Here is a 20,427-nt window from a genome sequence, read left to right on the forward strand (position 1 = left end):
AGTAAAAAACATTAACTCTTATGCGTACGGTAGGGATGGCATAGATTTCAGCAGATACAGATGGGCTAGATTCTACTGGGGATAGGGGAAATTTCTGTCCATTTGCAAGTCTACTCCAAACCTGAACACAATACTCTAAAGGGATAATTCTGTACAGGCTGCCCAAAGTTAGGTGCCTATAACTTTAGCGCTTAAGTACTGAACATGCCTCTGACCTGCCTATGTCCCTCTCTCATTCAAACCCCCTTGCAATTACACGCTAAGGTTACAGAATTACAATTATGTGCAGTTACTCATGTACTTGCAAATTAGTGCCAATACAAATTAACTGCAATTATAGCCAATTATTGGTAGCTAGTGACAATTAGCCCTAGTTTAGCAATTAAGTTACATCCATTACTGGCACTATTCTATAACCCACATGTAATATGAAGGAAGGGGATGTGGGGCCTCATTCATGACTTGAAAGGAAATGCCCCTTTATTTATGTTGGTTATGCCCTCTCTATATACAGCCTAGCATCCTATGGCCTTTGCTTTCAGATACTCCAGTCTCTATCACACTCTCCAACTCCATACATTTCAGCCTCTTGCTCTCTATCACACTAGATTTGGGTCAAAACTGAATCTGTGACTAAAACTGATCACTTTGTTTTGGCAGAAACCAAAACTGCCCCTAGCCACCTTATTTCCCCACCCATGTGACCAAAAAAGACCCTCTCCCAAGCCCCCTCCCCTCAGGCCTACCTCGTTGTTGGAGGTAGTGGGTGCAAAATCATATCCACTCATTCCTGTACACAGCCAGCTCAAACAGACTTACTCCTTCCTATGCTAGTTCCAATCTCAAAATAGCTGCCAGGACCTCCCGCAGTAGTCTCATGAAGCTGCTGTGAGATGTCTCAGCAGCCATTTTCACTGAGCCAAGCAAGAACAAGTGGGGTTCATTCCTGCCCTTGAGGGGGCCACTAAATCACCAAGCCTTCTTCAGAAAGGCTCAGGGAGGGTCTGTAGATAGTTGGAAGGGATGAGGGGAGAGGAGATTTTCTGCTGTAACCTGAACCCAAATTTTGGGCCAGTTTCAGTGCCAAATTCAAAATCGAAATTCAGCCTGCTTCTATATCACATACAACCTAATAGAGGGAAGCCTAGTAATTAAGAGTAGTGGACTAAGAATCAGGGAAGCCAGAGTTCAAATCCTTTCTGTCAAAAATTAAAGAGAACAGTACAACATTGAAAACCTTAGCCACCGATAAGAAACCTTAGTCTTCTTCTACTAGATGCTAGTCATATCAATGGAATAAAAGATCAGATCAATCAGTGGTGTGCAGTCAGGGCTTTCAGTGAATCCACTAAGGCTGAAGCTGAGGGCTCGATTTCAGCTCCTGCTTAGCTCATCCTCCTGAGTGTTTTGCCATCAGGGGATTCAATGTCTTTAGTAAATCCCCTTGAAGGCTGTATGCTGACCAATCAGCATGCAGCACACTGAACTCAGCAATCAGGCTCATCCTCTTCTTCCTACCTCAGATCGCAGGAGCACGTGGTGCCATCAGGGGATTCAGTTCCTTTCATGAATCTTCCCGAAGGCTTTTTTAAAATTTTTATTTGATTGGTTGTTAGGCAGAACTTCTGAGCCTACCCAACTGCTGGTTTGGGTTTCCACCTTCCCAGAATCGGGCTTCTAGCATGTTTCTGTGGCTGTGTTGGGCTTCATGCTGACTTCCCATCTCAACCTACCCCAGATCTCCAAGCTGCAAAGGGGCCACATGCAGCTTGGAACCAGAGAGCCTCATTCCAGTAGAGCGCCTCCTCCACAGCAGGCAGCTGAAACCCAAATGCTCCATTCCTCTGAAGCAGAAGGCAATTGCAGATGCCCAACTCTCGCAGCCATTAAAGGGAGAAAGGCTGACAAAAGGAACTAGGCTAAAGAACCCTCAGAAACCAGCCAAGCAAATATAGGTGCTTTGGCTGCAGAAACCTGAAATGGCTGGTGAAGCTGGCATTAGTTTGGAGGTGATGAATCAGGGGTGTAACTCAAATGCGAAACTGGTGCTTTTGCCACGTATCTACTACCATAGGTCTCCCAGGGACCCCTGAAGAAGACTTTTTAGTTGAAACGCGGACCGTGTTTGATCATATGCTTTCAGCGGACTAGATCCTTTAGGTTTTTATGTGGATTATTTTATTGTACCTTTGAACTTTGATATTTTCAATAAAGTCCATTTCAGGAACATCGTCACTCCACAGTATTTTTTGGTTTCTCAAATATTAAATGAAACATGAAACAAACCAACTATACAAATCATGAATATTATATATAAAAAATGTATATGGAAAATGAATTTGGCGAGACCAGCACACATATTATCAGCAGATGGTATACATGCAAGCATACTAGTATGTAAGAGAACTTCCAACGGGCAACACATATTAATTAAGAGGAGGTGATCAATATAATCTTTATGCAATATATTCTGAAACACTATTTGTCAACGGTCCAAAGCACACTAAGATTGAACAGGGCTCCAGATTTTAAGGAATGAGCTAGTGGAATGATGTTTTTCTGCAATTACACTTTCAAATTTGGTAGTAATACATACTGTATTCCACCATACCATGAATTCTACCTTAGATAGATTCTTCCAGCAAAGTAAAATATTTTTGATAGCCAAAAAAGTAGGATATTAAGCAAGCTCTGAAGGGTTGTGCAAGACCCTATTGTCCTAAAACAATTTTAAGATTTAGCGGTTCTTGGATCTTTAATATGGAGGAAATGGTGTTCCAAGCCCTCTCCTAGTATAACGCGATTTCTCACATGACCAACATAGAGACTTTATGTGAAAATTTAGCAAGCTTCTGCAGAGTCCAGTGAGCCCGATGTAAAAAGTATATTGATTGAAGGACTGAGGCCAATTGAATTGACTTAAATATTCTGGCCCACACTTCTTGCCATAGTTCATCATCTGTGGATATATCTAAGTCGGATTGCCAAGGACTCATCAGCATTGATATGGACACAGGTAACGCTTGACGCAATAATCCATACCATTTAGAGGCAACGCCTTTGAGAGGAGTAATAGTAATACTTTGAAGAAGATCAGGTGTAGACTTTAATTTTTGCATATATGAAAATGGTGTAGTGGCACAATGTTTTAGTTGCAGCCATCTGCTATATTGTTTGTCTGGTAAACTACATTTATTACAAATTTCCTCAAAATTCACCCAGCTGTTATTGATAAGAAGATCTTGTAAAGTGCAGATCTCATGTTTTTGCCAAATAGACCAATTCAAGGTATTGCTTTAAATTTTAAAGACGTCATTGTTCCATAGTGAGATCAGTGAGGTGGCCATCCATTTAGTTTCCATAACACTGTCAAAGGGCTCCTTTTATCAAGCCGCGCTAGCGGGGTTAACGCGCGCAACTTTTCATCACGCGCTAACCCCTGCGCTGGCCAAAAACTACCACCTGCTCAAGAGGAGGCGGTAGCGGCTAGCACGGCCGGTGGTTTAATGCACGGCTTGATATAAGGAGCCCAAAATGTTGTATTACCATCTTTGTTGAGCGAAAAATGCAATTTAAATGTTTTTGTTGTTTTAAAGAGGAGAATAATGATGGAGTAAGTGCAAGCATGTTGGCACCAACTATAATACTACTTGTATTTTAAAGATGAAACTGAGTTGGCTTCTCTGTATGCTGGTGCTTTGCTTCGTGACCTTTGCATACTTCATAGTACTCTTTTTATACTTCAGGCTCTGAAAGGAATTGAATTGCAAAGAGACAATTCCACTTAATGAAACTGAAATCTTTCATTAAAAAAAAAAAAAAAAAAAAAAGATGAGATGTGTAAGTGATCATCAGGGCTGGATACTCCAAGGTCTGCTTTGTCCGAGTTATTCAGGTATTAGCTACTGAGAATTTTAGTCTCTAGCTTCTGTATTTGAGAAGAAAAAGTACCCCCCCCCCACCATATATGAGATGATTTTTGATAATGAGGTATGGTTGTTGGTTTGGGTGATCTTCCGGAGTGATTGTTATTCTTTACTGTTTTTAATGGCATTTCTTAGTTTGTGTTGTGGGGGTTTTTGTTTTTATTTTTAAAGAATTGACCACCACTCTAAGCTATTTTGGAGGGTGGTTTATAAAATATTTTAAACTATTTAGCCTCACTAGAACTCTGGACAATGCTCGCTTCATCTGCTGGATATAAAACATTTATTGCAGTGTAGAAAAGCTGCAAGTCACCATTTGGAAGTGCCATGAGGACATGCAACTTCTTGATATCTGGAAGGGGTGATGAATTTTCTAAAAACAAATTATCAGTGGGATATCCTTGTCGTTGATAAAAATTACAGTTGTGCTAGGCCTGAGACAAGCAGCCAGTTCACAGAAGTCCTTTGCACTCTGTGCAATTGAAGCAGTTTCTTCTCTGCTCATAACTGTGAGCCTAACTAATGACTTTACACAGTCCCCAATTCCATCCATAACACCCTTGCCAATACATGTTGCACTGTACTTCCAGGAAAATGTTTTGTTGTGCTGTTTACTCAGGATATGAAGGAGATAGGCTATGAACCTATAATTTTGAGGATGGCCTATTAGAACCTTAGATACATTCCTTATTTCAGGCAAGTTTGGGTTTGAGTTCCTTTTCATAAAAATGCTAAACAAATGCTGCAAGTGTTTTTTTTTCCTTGTCCTTGGTATCTGAACAGATCAGGTAAATTTTACACTGTCCCTTCTGCATAGCAGCCGCTGTAAACAGCATCACCCTGCACTGGCTTCACAGCGCACTTTGAACTTTGGGTGGGTGATGTTACAGCTAACAGCGCCAATCAACCCTTGTCACAGAGCTGAGAACCTTCAACAAGGGAATTGTGTGGTTGTTGTATCCTGCTGTCCAAGGAGAACATCTATTATAGGTGTGCATCATCACTTTCCTCCAACCCCAAGAGTCTTCCTGCAGCTACATCCCACCCTTGTGGAAACAGGAAGTTGCATCAGAGAAGGCAGGATGCAGCTGTAGAAAAGTTCTCGGGGTTGGTGGAGAAAGCCCGTTTGCATTGCAGATGCTACTTGAGACATAAACAAGTTTAGAAAACAGACGAAGGGGGAGAAACAAGAGGAATGAGGGGTGGGACCAGAAGAACAGCATAAAATGCAATGCTGGACACCCAGGAAGGGTGTGCAAAAGCCTGCAAGGCTTCCCCTACTTCCTGAATAGCACCAGTCCTGGTATGATTAAACATTTTTTTTTATTACACAGACAATTAATGTGTTAATTGTATTAGTTAATATGATAAATTCAAAGTCCTACAAGTAATTAAACCCAAATCTCAACTTTCCCCCAACTCACTCATCACAGACTCTGCTTCTTTCGCTTATCTTCCACTCACAACAGACACCCTCTCAACTCTCCTATCCCCCAAACACTTCAATCCATACACAGGCAGACCCTGAATTACAGACACCCGACTTAAGTACAACTCGTAATGAGCAGTACTGTATTTCCTGTAGCATAGACTTCTACACTTCTTCAATAGCAGATTCAGGAATGATGCATGACTACATTAAGAACAGTGTATAACTGTACATGATGTACCTTAGAGGGAACACTGAGTTGGCCCTTTTGTCAACTGGGAGCAGAGGTAAGTACCAAGAATCTTAAAATCTACAAGTTCTGAGTTGTAAACAAATATGACTTAAGAACAGCTTTAAAAACATAACTCGTTCTGAACCAGGAGACTGCCTGTACATAGGACTTTTCAGGGACTATCTTTTCGAAACGCGGACCGTTTTGGATCCTACGCTTTCAGTGGACTAGGTCCTTTAGGTTTTATATGTGGATCATTTTATTTTTATGTGGATTGCTTTATTGTACTTTTGGAACTTTGACATAATAAAGTCCATTTCAGGAATATCGTCTCTCCACAGTGTGCGTTTTGGTTTCTTCTGGAATTTTTTTCTTTGTGGATATCTTGGGGTCAATTTTCTTTGGTTTTGTCTTGTGTACATAGCATTCCCCACATCTAACTAGCTGATATCTTAAGGGAGTAAACCATCTCATTCGCTGTCCCTGGTTGCAAAGTCTTAAGCCTGGAGCCGCCTTTAAACAGACAGTAAAAGGTACACAACATCGATTCATCAAGCAGAAAACGTATATCAGAAACAAATAACAAGATTTGTTCCCCCAACCCTTACCTTCACACCACAGCACTAGAACGAACTCAGTTGACAGACTGCAACGCAGACAAGAGCAGGAAGAAACTAATAAGACATCTTGAATACTAGGCATGCGCGTTATGCCAAGCTCCTCTTCCACCTATCACGAGGCACGCTGTAACTACAGGCAAAACGCAAAGTCCTCGTGTCTGGATGGTCCACTCAACAAACTCTGCTAGTGATTGGCTGCGGGAAACTAGTAAATGGAACTGGAATTCACTCACTCCTACCAACCCCGCAGATCAGGCTCCCTTTGGCAGCTGACAGGACCCTAAAGCTATCCATCATATTACGATTTTCTCCCCCTCTCCCCCCAACAATTCCAGCAGGATCTTCTCAGTTAATAAAATCACGCCCCCTCAGCGGTTTGGAAGGAATACTATTGGAGAGGAAATGAATACGACACCCATCTCGCTAACCTATTAGCACAAAGCCGCTTGGGCGCAGTAGCCAATGAAGTGGCGAGACTATCGCCAAGAGAGTGTTCCCGCGCAAGTACAAACGTCTAATGGTTTAAAAACATTAGTTCCCGGCTCGAGGGTTTTGCTTTGCTGTAAAAACCGGGTCATTATGTCAGAATATCCCGAGTTTGCCCCCTTCGCTTCCACACTTGCTTCTCGTAGGGGCTTCCGGCAGCATCGTTTGCAGGCTGTGGGTGGAGGTGGCACTGCTGCTTCTCTTCCGAACCAGGTAGGGTCGGAATCCGAGGCCATTAACTCTGGGTTAGACTGGAGTGGCTCCGCGTACCAGCCGCGCGCATGCGTACACTTTCTCTAATTGGTATTTCTGCTGCCATTAATACAGTGGTCTCAAAGTCAAACCCTTTGCGGGGCCACATTTTGGATTTGGAGGGCCTCAGAAAAAAACAGTTAACGTCTTATTAAAGAAATGCCAATTGTGCTTGAGGTAAAACTCTTTCTAGTTTATAAATCATTCCTTTTGGCTAAGTCTTAATAATAATATTGTCATTTATAGCTAAAGAGACATATGATTAAGAAACTGTTTTATTTTACTTTTGTGATTTTGATAAACATACCGAGGGCCTCAAAATAAGACCTGGCAGGCCGCATGTGGCCCCCGGGTTGCGAGTTTGAGACCACTGCATTAATATCTATAGTGCTTACTACCGTAGGCGTGCGCAGTGCTGCAAGTGCCTATCAGTATATGCAAGTGCTATCTTTAACCATACCAGACTCACAATCTACATCAGCGTCCTTTAATTCTTGTACCGAGTGGGATGGGAATATTTGTGAATTCTGTTGGGTTCAATTATAGTGATATTTTCCGAGTCAGTTTTTCCTCTAAAATTAGTTTTGAAGTTTGTTCCCTTTATGGAGTATGGAATTTGATATACCATCTTTCTACCACTACTAATATTATTCTATTACTAGTCTTTAAGCCCGTTACATTAACGGGTGCTAGAATAGATGTGTGTGTCTTTATTTATTTCTTTTTCTCTCTCTCCTCTTGACCGCTTTCTGACTCTCTCTTTCCTCGGCTGTCAACCATCACCCCTTGCCTGTTCCACCTGTCCAGCAGTAGGCCTTCTCCCTTCCTTTTACCTCCCCCTGTCCAGCAGCACTCCTTACCTGCTCCCCCTGTTCCTCTTCCCTGCTCCCCCTGTCCAGCAGCACTCCTTCTTTTCTCCCCCTGACCCTCTTCCCTGCTCCCCCTGCCCAGCAGCACTCCTTACCTGCTCCCCCTGTCCCTCTTCCCTGCTTACCCTGTCCAGCAGCACTCCTTACCTGCTCCCCCTGTCCCTCTTCCCTGCTTACCCTGTCCAGCAGCACTTCTTACCTGATCCCCTGTTCCTCTTCCCTGCTCTGTCTGTCCAGCAGCACTCCTTCTTTTCTCCCCCTGACCCTCTTCCCTGCTCCCTCTGCCCAGCAGCACTCCTTACCTGCTCCCCCTGTCCCTCTTCCCTGCTTACCCTGTCCAGCAGCACTCCTTACCTGCTCCCCCGTCCCTCTTCCCTGCTTACCCTGTCCAGCAGCACTCCTTACCTGCTCCCCCTGTCCCTCTTCCCTGCTTACCCTGTCCGGCAGCACTTCTTACCTGCTCCCCTGTTCCTCTTCCCTGCTCTGTCTGTCCAGCAGCACTCCTTTTTTTCTCCCCCTGACCCTCTTCCCTGCTCCCCCTGCCCAGCAGCACTCCTTACCTGCTCCCCCTGTCCCTCTTCCCTGCTTACCCTGTCCAGCAGCACTCCTTACCTGCACCCCCTGTCCCTCTTCCCTGCTTACCCTGTCCAGCAGCACTCCTTACCTGCTCCCCCTGTCCCTCTTCCCTGCTTACCCTGTCCGGCAGCACTTCTTACCTGCTCCCCTGTTCCTCTTCCCTGCTCTGTCTGTCCAGCAGCACTCCTTCTTTTCTCCCCCTGACCCTCTTCCCTGCTCCCCCTGCCCAGCAGCACTCCTTACCTGTGTCTCTCTTTCTCCTTAGTGTTTTGTTATTTTTTTTTCAATCTGTCTCTTTAGCCCCCTGTCCTTCTGTGAGTGTCTGTGTGTCTCTGTCGTTGTGCACTGTTGTTTGTTTGGTTTTTTTTAAATCTATGTTTAGTTCCTGATCCCCTCTGTTTCCATGGCAAGCATGTTCGCGGATGTGAGGGCCGTTTTGTGGTGCCGGATCTGGCGGCGCCGTGTAGGTCGGAAGACGGGCCTCAGTGTTTTGTAGGTCCAGGTCTGGCGTCGCCGTGTAGGGCGGAAGCGGGAGGCGGGGGCCTCAGCACCGGCTGGGCGGCTCGCGCCGCCGGCCCCCAGTAGCTCGAGGCCGGCGGCAGACATGGCTTGCGTTGCATGGTGGAGGAGGAACATCGGTGACGTACAATCCGCGCATGCGCACTAAAAAAAAACGCGACAGATCAGGGAACACGATTTTTTTAGTGCGCATGCGCGTCCTACCATTTTATTATATTAGATTATAATATTATTCTACTATTATTCTATAGCACTACCAGATGCACGCAGCGCTGTACAGTCACAGAGAGTAAGAAAACAGTCCCTGCTCGAAAGAGCTTACAATCTAAACAGGCAGGACAGACAAACAAGATGTCATGGATACAGTTAAGGGGAACGGTTAATCAGCTGGCTGGGTTGAAGGGCAGAGGAGTAGGGTTAAGGATTGAAAGCTATATCACAAGGTGGGTTTTCGGTCTGCGATTACAATCAAAGCGGTATATTATGTACAGCTACTTCGGCCGTTTTTAAAACAGTTTCTGATTTATACAGTACAGGATAATAATTCCTTACGTCTGATGGAGCAGCATTCAGATTGGTTTATTTGCAGGGCTTAGTTTTCAGCAACGCTTTTGATACTGCTCCTGGTAGAACTTTCATATATAAACTGAGTAGCTTGAGAACGGGACCCGAAGTAATAGTCCCCTAGTTTCTGATCTGGTCTGATGGGACAGAGTTGTGGTGGTAAATGGAATTGGCTCAAAAGAAAAAGGTGAGAGGTGCATTATTAGGGAGCTGTCCTTGAGAAAAAGTGGACCCCCATGAGAGAGAGAATGCATGACAAAAATTAAAAGATTGAACTAATCCTTGGCTGTTAAGATTTAATGTAAAGGAATGTAGAGCGATGCACTTGAGATACCTACAGTAAATCCAATAGACGTATAGATAAGAGGTGAGAGGCTGATTGGGTTAAAAAAGAGACCTTGGGTTGAAGATCAGTTCTACCTTCTTACCTCTCCTTTCTTTACTCTTTCTCCATTCTACTGCTTTGCCTCTAGTTAGTGAGCTTTCTAGCAGTCTCCGACACTGCCATGCAAATGGGCTCTTCAATGTTAAAATGAGCACTCCGGTGGATTCTTTAAAATCGCTGAGCCATTTTCTAAGTGCAGCGTCAGCTTTTGGTGACAAAAATTATTTACTGGCCAGGAGTGCTGGTACAGTGACAGCACTGTTTTAAACCCCAGCAGGGGGAGAGATGCCCATTCTCTCCCGCTGCCACACAACCCCCCCCCCCCCCCCCGCGGGAGAGATGCCCATTCTCCTGCTGCCACACAACACTCCCCACTGCCTCAGACCCCTCTCACCCATACCTTGAATTAGATGGTTGACTACTCCTTCCGGCCAACTGGCCCGCCTCTTCAAAATGGGCCTTCCCCTCCCTGGTGCATCCTGGGAGGGGATGAGGCTCTGATTGGCCTGGGTTGTTTAAAGCCCCTCCCATAAGATGCACCGGGAAGGGGCCTAATGCTCTGATTGGCATGGATGCCCCTTAGGAGGGGCCTTAGGCCCCTTCTTGGTGCATCCCATAGGAGGGGCCTTAACCTGGGCCAATCAGAGCCTTGGCAGAGGGAGAAAATGGGCATCTCTCCCGCTGCAGGGGGGGGTGTTGTGTGGCAGCGGGAGAGACTGAACATCTCTCCTGCTGTTGTATTTTGGTTTTTTCTTTTTGTGTTTTTTCTGCGCATGTGCCCATTGCTATCACCAGTGATGGACACATGCAAATTTAGCGAGTCTTCACTACTCTTCGCCAACCTTATGAGTGTTTTTTTTGAGAATGACTCGCTTTTTTAAATTTGCTACCAGAATGGCTGCGATAGCAGTCTGTTGTTTTTTAACGTGTTTTTTTTTTTTAGAATCTAGGCTTCAATGTCTACGTGACCCTTCTCAACTTGTCCTTTTTAATTATGAAATAGATCATCTCTTGACAATGTCCAGCAATAGTCTGCAAGCATTGATGGGCCCATTTTGCCTTGATAGCATTACTTCATTCCTATAATGTCCTGGTAAAATAGCTCACTGCTCTGCTGTTAAGTGGAAAAAAATCAAGACGAGAGTGCAAAAATCTTTATGCCTTGAGATTTTCAGTCAATTGCTTGTAGTTGATTGCCTTATTTCCAAGAAAAGATTTGCCACTAACTCACTCTATGCTATCTTTTCCTTGGCAAGCAGTGAATAACCAAATGCATTATCTTTGAAGAAGGTGGTGAATTTGAGGACCTATAAAGTCGCATTCATTTATTTTAGTTTCGCTTAACTTTGAAAATTTTTCATGGAGGTATTTGAAAGCTGCTTTTGTCTTATCCATGGTTTTGACAAAGTTCTTCATTAGATCCAGCTTGATATGTAAAGGTAGTAACAAAATCTTTGTTCAGTTTATTTGATATACCTCAAATATCAAAATAAAATTTTAAATCTATGTAGTTTACAATTAAAGCATAAAAGGAGGAGCACAAACAATTGCAAAAGACAAAAAAAGATACAAAACTTACAGAAACACTTGGGAAAAACTAATTTTGGGAAATTACATAACTTTGTTGGGTTCAAGGAGAGGTGGACAAAACATAAGGATAAGGGGAGGTATATTTTTAGTAAGTATTCCATTGGGACAAAGGAACAGCTGGTCATTAAAGGCTTGTGCAAAATAATAGGCTTTTAATTGGGTTTGATTCTTGAAAAAGAACATAGATAAAAAGAGAGAGTTCCATAAAGATGGAAGCCATAACTGAGAAGCATGAATTTCAGTGAATGTCAAGAAATTATTGTAGGAAGGATTAACAGATGCTGCTTTGAGAAACGCAAGACAAGAAAGAAGGGAGACAGATGACTGAATCTGAAAGGAAGGGAAGGGAATATGATAAGCAACCTGGCAGCCTGTTCCTGGCATAAGGAGTGGCAAGAAAGAAGGGACGGCATCTGGAGGTGGAGTTAAAGGAAATAGATAAGAGGAGGGGAAGATGAGTGAGGAGAGATATTCAGGGGCTACAGAGTGAATTCACTTGTAAGTCAATAAGAGGAGTTTGAACTGTATTCAGAAGTGGATGGGGAGCCAATGAAGTGATTTGAGGAGGGAATAATGTTAGCATGACAGTTTTCACAGAAGATAAGTCATGCTGTATCATTTTGAACAGATTGAAGGGGTGAAAGATGTATGAGCGGAAGAACTGAGAGAAGTACATTGCAGTAGTCTAAATAAGAGGTGATAAGAGCATGGATAAGGGTTTTTGTAGTATGTTTAGAGAGGTCAGATTTTGGTAATATTAGAGTAGGAAGCAACAGGTTTTAGCAGTTTATTGGATCTGAGTAGAAAAGGAGAGAGAGGAGTCGGAGATCATTCCGAGGTTACGAGCAGATGAGACAGGGAGGATGAGAGTGTTATCCACAGAAATAGAGAATGGCGGGAGAGGAGGTGAGTTTAGGCGGAAAGATAAGGAGTTCAGTTTTAGATGGCGATGAGACATCCAAGCAGCAATGTCAGACAGACAGACTGAGATACGGGCCTGGATTCCTGTAGAGCAATGTCTCTCAAACTGTGCCATGACATAGTGGTGTGCCATGAAGAGATTCAGAGTATGCCATGAGATTCTAGAATTTTACTTTAATTTTAAAAATTCCTTTCAGAAGTATACACGAGAATAGATGACATGTACATTGAGTACTCGAGAGTCTGTCAATGTTATGAGTGTCTGTGTGTATAAGAATACAACCACCGAGACAAGCATCATTCTTTGTTGTGATTGGTCCTTGATAACTAACGGTAAGTAACTTTAGGGTCTTTTAATTTTTAGAAACATAGAAAAACATAGAAACATAGAGTATGACGGCAGAAAAGGGCCGTTGGCCCAACAAGTTTGCCCACTCAAAGAACCCTCCCTCAACAAGAATCCTCTATCTAAGCATTTCCCCAGAGTGAACCCACATGTTTATCCCATCGTCCCTTATAGTTGAGCGCGTTACTGGCTTCAACTACCTGACGTGGAAGACCATTCCATTGATCAACCACCCTCTCGGTGAAGAAGTATTTTCTGATGTCACTATGAAATCTCCCACCCTTGAGTTTGAGCAGATGACCTCTTGTTGCCGTGGGACCCGTAAGGAAAAAGATATCTTCCTCCACCTCAATACGGCCCGTAAGATATTTGAATGTTTCTATCATATCACCCCTCTCTCTCTTTCTGCGTTCTTCGAGAGACTATAACTGCAGCCTGCTTAGACGTTCTTCATATGGGAGATCTTTAAGTCCTGAGACCATCTTAGTGGCCATTCGCTGAACCGACTCCATCCTCTTCACATCCTTTTGATAATGTGGCCTTAAAAACTGAACACAGTTCTCCAGATGGGGTCTCACCATGGACATAGAAACATAGAAACATAGAAAAAAGCAGCAGAAAAGGGCTATAGCCCACCAAGTCTGCCCATTCCAAGTATCCCCTCCCCTGAATTTACTCCCTTAAAGATCCCACGTGAGTATCCCATTTTCTCTTAAAATCCGTCACGCTGCTGGCCTTTATCACCTGGAGTGGGAGTCTGTTCCAATGATCCACTACTCTTTCGGTGAAGAAGTACTTCCTGGAGTCGCCATGAAACTTCCCTCCCCTGATTTTCAGCGGATGCAATCCAGGCTTTGTTACCGTTTGGATCTTAGAACATAAGAACATAAGAATTGCCGCTGCTGGGTCAGACCAGTGGTCCATCGTGCCCAGCAGTCTGCTCACGCGGTGGCCTTCTGGTCAAAGACCAGCGCCCTAACTGAGACTAGCCCTACCTGCGTACGTTCTGGTTCAGCAGGAACTTGTCTAACTTTGTCTTGAATCCCTGGAGGGAGTTTTCCCCTATAACAGACTCCAGAAGAGCGTTCCAGTTTTCTACCACTCTCTGGGTGAAGAAGAACTTCCTTATGTTCGTTCGTGCCCTCCCGCTCTCCCTACCTTGGAGAGGGTGAACAACCTATCCTTATCTACTAAGTCTATTTATTCCCTTCAGTACTTGAAAGTTTCGATCATGTCTCTCAATCTCCTCTGTTCGAGGGAGAAAAGGCCCAGTTTCTCTAATCTCTCACTGTTCGGCAACTCCTCCAGCCCTTTAACCATCTTATCTTTGCAAACTTGGATTTTCAGCTCTGACAGAAATTACCGTATTTTTCGCTTCATGAGAAGTACTTTTTCCACCCCAAAAAGGGGGTGGAAATAAGGGTGTGTCTTAAGGAGCGAATGTAAAACCCCCCATACCTTTTTTCCCATCCCCGCAGTCCAGCGTGCTTTCCATGCTCCTGCTTCTGTTACCCTGCTCTCTTCCGGCAGTGGCACAGTGGTGCATGAGGCAGGCGTGCACTTTTTGGTCCTGCGCTGCACTCCGATTGGCTGCCTGTTAGTTCTCAAGGGACGAGAACTGACAGGCAGCCATTTGGAGTTCAGCGCGGGACCAAGTGCCTGCCTCATGCACTGCTGTGCCGCTGCCGCTGCTGGAAGAGAGCAGGGGAACTGAGGCAGGAGCGCGGAAAGTGTACTGGACTGCCGGAATGTGGAAAAAAAGGTACCTGGGTGGAGGGTACCTGCCTTTGCCTTGGGACTGGTTGGCTGGCTGGCTTGGGGTTGGCTTTGGGCTGGCTGGCTGGGGGCTGGGAGTGGGCTGGCTGGCTGGCTGCCACTACATGAGCGTACCATTACATGTGCCCTGTATCTTGTCCCAGCCTACCACTAGACCACCAGAGGGGGGACGGGATACAGGGTACACCATTTGGTTCAGAATTTTTTTTTTCTTGGCGTTTCCTCTACAGGTGGGTGTGTCTTAGTGGTTAGGTGCATCTTATGGAGCAAAAAATATGGTAAATTGGAAAACAAGAGAACTGCAGATGGTAGATGATAAAATGCGTATTTGATTGTTGATTATCGAGCCACGTTTTGAGTTAATTTGCACTCAAAAACAAGCACATCCATCACATTGATTAGCACTTCTATCCTATCTACTTTAGTTTCACCATTATTACCCATGCATAGCTTAAAGAACTTTAAATAACTCTCAAATTTAATTTTTTGTTGGTTTTGCAATTTTATTACATTACATTAGGGATTTCTATTCCGCCATTACCTTGCAGTTCAAGGCGGATTACAAAAGAATTATCCAAGATGTATTACAACAAGAACTTACAAAAAAAAAAAAAATTGGTCATTTTCAAAAAGAGTGAGAAATGGGTAAGGTTATTTGTTTGGGGTAGTTGGCTTTAGTGAGAGGTGGAGTTTGAGACTTGTGGTATTATTTCTTTTTTCAGAGTTTTCTTGAAGAGTATGGTCTTTATTTATTTTCTAAAAGTCTTGTAGTCGAGGGATGCCGTCAGTAGATTGGCGATTTGATTGTCTAGTTTGGCTGCTTGAGTGGCCAGGAGGCCATCATATACAGTATTTTCACTCATATATCGCGCACCCGTGTAAAACGCGCACATGGGTATAGCGCGCGGGGAACTGTAATTTATGTAAATAAATTTTTATATATCGCGCACACCTGTATACCGCGCATGCTGCCCCGACTCTCCTGTCGCTGCCCGACTCTCCTTTCGCCCGTCCCGACTCTCCTCTGGCCAGCCAGACTCTCCTTTAGCCTGCCCCGACTCTCCTCTGGCCAGCCCACTCCCTTTAGCCCCCCCCCCCGACTCTCCTCTCCCCCTTGAAGTCCTGTCCCCACCCTGAAAGCCTGATGCCCCCCTCCCCACCGACATCCGATTCACCCCCCCCCGCAGGACCGCTCGCACCCCCACCCCGAAGGACCGCTCGAACACGAACACGCACCCCCACCCCGAAGGACTGCTCGCACCCCCAGAGCCTCCCCACCCCCTCTCATCATGTAGAAGTTTCCTACCGTCGTCCTGCTGCTTCCTCTGCCGGCGGTCCTGCCCCTTCTCTTAGCCCTGCGTCTACGCTGCTTCCTCTTCCGGCGGTCCCGCCCTTTCTCTGACATCAGAGAAAGGGCGGGACCGCAGGAAGAGGAAGCAGCGTAGACGCAGGGCTAAGAGAAGGGGCAGGACCGCCGGCAGAGGAAGCAGCAGGACGACGGTAGGAAACTTCTACATGATGGGGGGGGTGGGGAGGCTGTGGGGGTTCGAGCGGTCCTTCGGGGTGCGGGTGCGAGCGGTCCTGGGGGGGGTGAATCGGACGTCGGTGGGGGGAACTATGTAAAAAAAAAAAGGGGATAACGCGCATGGTTATACACGGTTTGTAAAATCGTGTATAACGCGCGTGTTATATGCGTGAAAATACGGTAGTTTTTTCCGTTTGACCTCCTTAATTGGGGGGTATATGCTATGAAAAACATTTGTTTCGTTTAGTGTGCCAGAGCTAAACGAGTTTGAGAGAGACTGCTGTAGAGATATCGGGAGACTATTTTTGAGAACTGATACGATGAAGAGCAAAGAAGAGAGACCATTTTTGAGATGTGAGGATAGGAAGATAAGGAGTTGTCAAGCAGTACTCCAAGAGGAAAGGCCCTGCCAGGGCTGGCCCGAAGCAGTTTATTTACGATACTAATTCTATTTATCAGGTGACGCTTCTTCTGTTCACCAGCTGCTGCTACTCCTTCGATAAAAGAGGGAGGGGGATTGTCATGACTGACTGCCGCTGCTGCTTCAGGGCCGAGGGAGGGAGGGGGGATTGTCAGGATGGTGGCAGCTGCTGCTGCTGCTGCTTCAAGGGCTGGAGGGAGAGAGGGAAATTTGTGGCTACCTACTGTTTTGGGTCAGGAGGGAGCGATGATTGTTTGGATGTTATCCAAGGAGCTTAGGAGACTTTTTTTTTTGGCCGGCAATTTTTTTGCTGGTTGGTTGAGAGTGCCTATTAATTGAATACCGATTAGCCAGGATTCTACTATATGTCATTATTTGCTAGGCAGTGAGACAGTGCCTCTGAAGATCTGATATCTCTTAAATACTTCTGTAAAGGTCCTTCTTTTAAAGTAACTAATCATGCTAGCTAAACTACGGTAAATGAGAAAAAAAAAAAAATAAAATTAGAAAACCTGATGTTGGAAAAAAATCTGATTGTTACAAAGATTCCTAGTGGTGGATCAAGTTATTTCTGTCCTCTGATATTTTTCACCATCCTTTTTACTGATAATCGGACACATTTTATTTCTGTTTTTACTAAAAAACAAAAGCCAAAGAACAATGAAAAGTATGTGTAGCATGATTTAGACTTGTGCTTTCTGCTAGCCTTACATCTGTTAAAAGCATATTTTTTAGTTACTTTTGTCTAAAAAGTTGATCTCTGTTTCCTCAATTTCTCACACATTTTTATCTTGGCTTGTTATTTAACTTCTTGATTAGTTGAAGTGCTTCCATCTTGTACTTTTGTTGTCGCCTGGTATTTTAATGTGTGATTATTTTGTTTGTTCTGATATCCCCTTTCTTACTATGCATTGTGAGGTTCGTTAAGTCTCTATTATGGATTGGTGATGCAGGCTGTCTTTTGATGTGCATCATGGTATTCTTACAAAGTTGTGACCAAAACAATACAGTTGTGGAGGATCATATTGCCAGTCATCAAGAGGGAAACATATTTGCCTTTTTCCTGCTAGCAATGCATTCTTTTCTTATGTTTCTGAGCTTACTGTTGGTTTCTCCTACTTATTTATTGTACACATTTGTTTTTTTATGTAGGAGAATGTTAATTTGTGAATATCTTTTTCTATATCTTTGTCAGATCACTCTGGAGAAAATCCTGGGAATTACTGCATGCAACAGCGGTTTAACTTGTGACCCAAACACAGGACTTCTAGCCTATTGTGCTGGGTAAGAGCAGCCCTGTGTGATGGGCAGGCCTAGAAATCTGCTAGCACTTAGAATCACCCACTGGCTCCATGTCATCTGTACACAATGAGTTATACCCCCTTTTATTAAACTGTGCTAGCAGTTTTTAGCGCGGGGAGCCGTGCTGCTCCCGATGCTCAAAGGAACTCAATGAGCGTCAGGAGCAGCGCAGGACATTCAGCGTGGCTCCCTCGTGCTAAAAACTGCTAGCACAGTTTAATAAAAGGAGGCCTTAGTCTTGGTTTTACACTCTGCATTTAAACTTTTCTAATTTTGTTTTCTCTAAGAATAGTAATTGTGAAATTGAAACTTCCTTGGCTTGGCCAGATGAAGCAAATACCATATTTGAAGTGGATCAGAAAAGTTTTTAGTTACTGTTATCAATGTCAATTAACTGTCCATTTCAGAGTGCAGAGAGCCAACATAGACAGACAACAATATCTAATCTAATCTTTGGTCTTATATACCTGGTCATTCCCAGAGGGACTCAAACCGGTTAACAGGCCTGATATTCTAAAGGATTTATGCTCCTAAGTTCGGGCTTTTTACAAGGTTGCATTGCCAAGCAGTACAAGTTAAACGTTGAGCCACCCATAGGAATAGCATTTAGCATGCACTGTTCATCAGCACACCTTTGTAAAAGGACCCATTTTAAGAGTTATATGAGCAATTCTATAACTTGGTGTCAAGGTGTAAGCAAAGAAGGAATAAGGAGTTGGCCACAGCACAAATGGTGAACCACAATGAGTGTAGTAAAACCACAAGGAGACCGTGCTTTCCTCCAGCTCCCAATGTCTACCAAAGGTACGTGGGGTTTCGGGGAGTGGGGGGTGGGGTTTGGGAGAGCATCCAGTGGCGGGAGGGAGTATGCATCCTTTCTGCCCTTTCTTTTTTTTCTTGGGAGCAAGGGGAGAGGGCCAATGTTGGCAAAAAGAAGTGGGCATCCCTCCTGCCCTTTTTTTTTTTGGGGGGGGAGGAAGGGGGAGGCTAGGGGATGGTTGGGGGGGAAGTCAATGGGCTAGGGGACTGGGTGGGGGCATGGCGCTGGGGTATTCAGCCAAGCAGGAGGGAGTAGGCATCCCTTCTTCAATTTTGGCTGCCGTGGAGGGGTTGCGATGCCGGTTTGTGGGGAGAGGGGGGGATCGTTGGGGAGGGCCATCAGAGCGGGGGGGGGACTTTTTTCTTTTATTTTAATGGGACAGATTGTGCTTTTGTAATGCATGCATAACATCTGTTCCATTAAATAAAAAAAGAAGCCCTAACAGCAGTGACAGGAAGCTGCTTCCCTGTCACTGTTAGGACTGCGCACGTATCAGTCGCTCACTGAGCACTTGATCTGTCAGGTTTGCATGCAAATGATTTGCACCTCCATGCAAATCATTTGCATGCAAACTTGGTAGCGCATTGATCGCTGGTCCACAATCGATCAGAGAATTGGCCAGTAGCGATCCAGTCGGTATTAGTGACTGACTTTAGTGCATCTAGCCCTTAGTCTCTATGGATCATCCAAGCTGTTACCTTGTTTGAGTTCTTGGTTTTTCTCTATTACTTGAGATGTTTTTTTGCCTCCCAGCTAGTTTGATATTGCTCAGGCATAAGAATATAAGAGAACCCAGTGGTTCATCAAGCCCTTTATTCCTCCTTCACATTGGCAAATCCAGGTCACAAGTACTTGGCAAAAACCCAAATAGTAGCAACATTCTATGCTACTGATTCAATAGCAGAGTATGGACTTTTTCTCCAGGAACTTGTCCAAACCTTTTTTAAAACCTGTGTTAACCGCTGTTACCACGTCCTCTGGCAATGCATTTCAGAGCTTAACTATTTTCTGAGTGAAAATATATTTCCCTAGCAACAGCAGCAGATGAATCCAGAGACCAATGGGATAGCTCACATCTACCAGCAGGCGGAGATAGAGAAACTGATTAACAGGTGGTCCTATTGGCTGGCACTCCTCCTGTTTATCTAGTATTCTCTATTTATCCCAGGACAAGCAGGCATGATATTCTCACATGTGGGTGATGTCATCTACGGAGCCCCGCGCGGACAGCTTTTCAAGCAAACTTGATTGAAGTTTCAAGTTTGCACACTGCACCATGCATGTGCTAGCCTTCCTGCCCACTAGAGGGCGCATCCCCACTTCGTGGTCCTCAGTTCAATTTCATCCGCGGAGCCAGAAGCCCTGTGGAAAATTGTGCTCTGCATTTGCCTTCTGTCGCGGTCAGATGTAAAGACTGCAGATTGGGATGTAACAGCGAACCCCGACTCTGAGACAGCAGAGAGGGAAAGACAGGCAGAAGTAGAGGTTCCCTGACACTGAGTTGAAGAAGCAGGGAGAACCAGTGCTGTCTTGGCCAACGAGGCGCAATGAGAGGAGTCCGTGGTCAGGACCTTGCGACATGGAGGAACGAGAAACAGCAAACCCCCTGAAAGATTGGAATAGTTGGTCCACCAACGGAGCGAGCGTCTCAAAGAAGGAGTCACTGTTATCGGACAAGAGACTGGGTCGCGATCCTGTCGCCTTTGAGAGGCCAGAGTCCACTGAGGAAGCCTCAGATGCAAGCGAGCGAAGGGAGTGACGTGGACCGTCGATGCCATGTGGCCCAGAAGGATCATCATACGCTGAGCCGACACCACGGATAGCTTCAAAACTTGGCGACCTAACCGAAGCAAGGCCTCCCTCCGAGG

The 20,427-nt window shown here is 44.8% G+C and overlaps 2 protein-coding genes across 11 annotated transcripts in view; one reads left to right on the forward strand and one right to left on the reverse strand.

Annotated features, from left to right (window-relative positions):
- The window catches only part of TMEM160 (transmembrane protein 160), a 51,660-nt gene extending 45,138 nt beyond the window's left edge, over positions 1-6,522 (reverse strand). For 3 of the 4 annotated variants that reach the window (XM_033955516.1, XM_033955514.1, XM_033955517.1), the window contains exon 1: positions 6,196-6,522. The gene's annotated coding sequence lies outside the window, so the exon portion shown is untranslated. Of the gene's footprint in view, positions 1-746; positions 789-6,195 lie in introns of those variants that run through there. The other variant, XM_033955519.1, reaches the window with a different exon arrangement.
- LOC117365282 (WD repeat-containing protein 62-like) overlaps positions 6,418-20,427 on the forward strand; it is a 442,332-nt gene continuing 428,322 nt past the window's right edge. For 6 of the 7 annotated variants that reach the window (XM_033955506.1, XM_033955511.1, XM_033955512.1 and 3 more), the window contains exons 1-2: positions 6,418-6,906; positions 17,633-17,721. In XM_033955506.1, coding sequence (XP_033811397.1) covers positions 6,670-6,906; positions 17,633-17,721 — 326 coding nt within the window. In that variant the 5' untranslated portion in view covers positions 6,418-6,669. The remainder of the gene's footprint in view (positions 6,907-17,632; positions 17,722-20,427) is intronic. The other variant, XM_033955507.1, reaches the window with a different exon arrangement.

The sequence above is a fragment of the Geotrypetes seraphini genome, chromosome 8 (assembly GCF_902459505.1).
Source record: "Geotrypetes seraphini chromosome 8, aGeoSer1.1, whole genome shotgun sequence".
Lineage (NCBI taxonomy): Eukaryota > Metazoa > Chordata > Amphibia > Gymnophiona > Dermophiidae > Geotrypetes > Geotrypetes seraphini.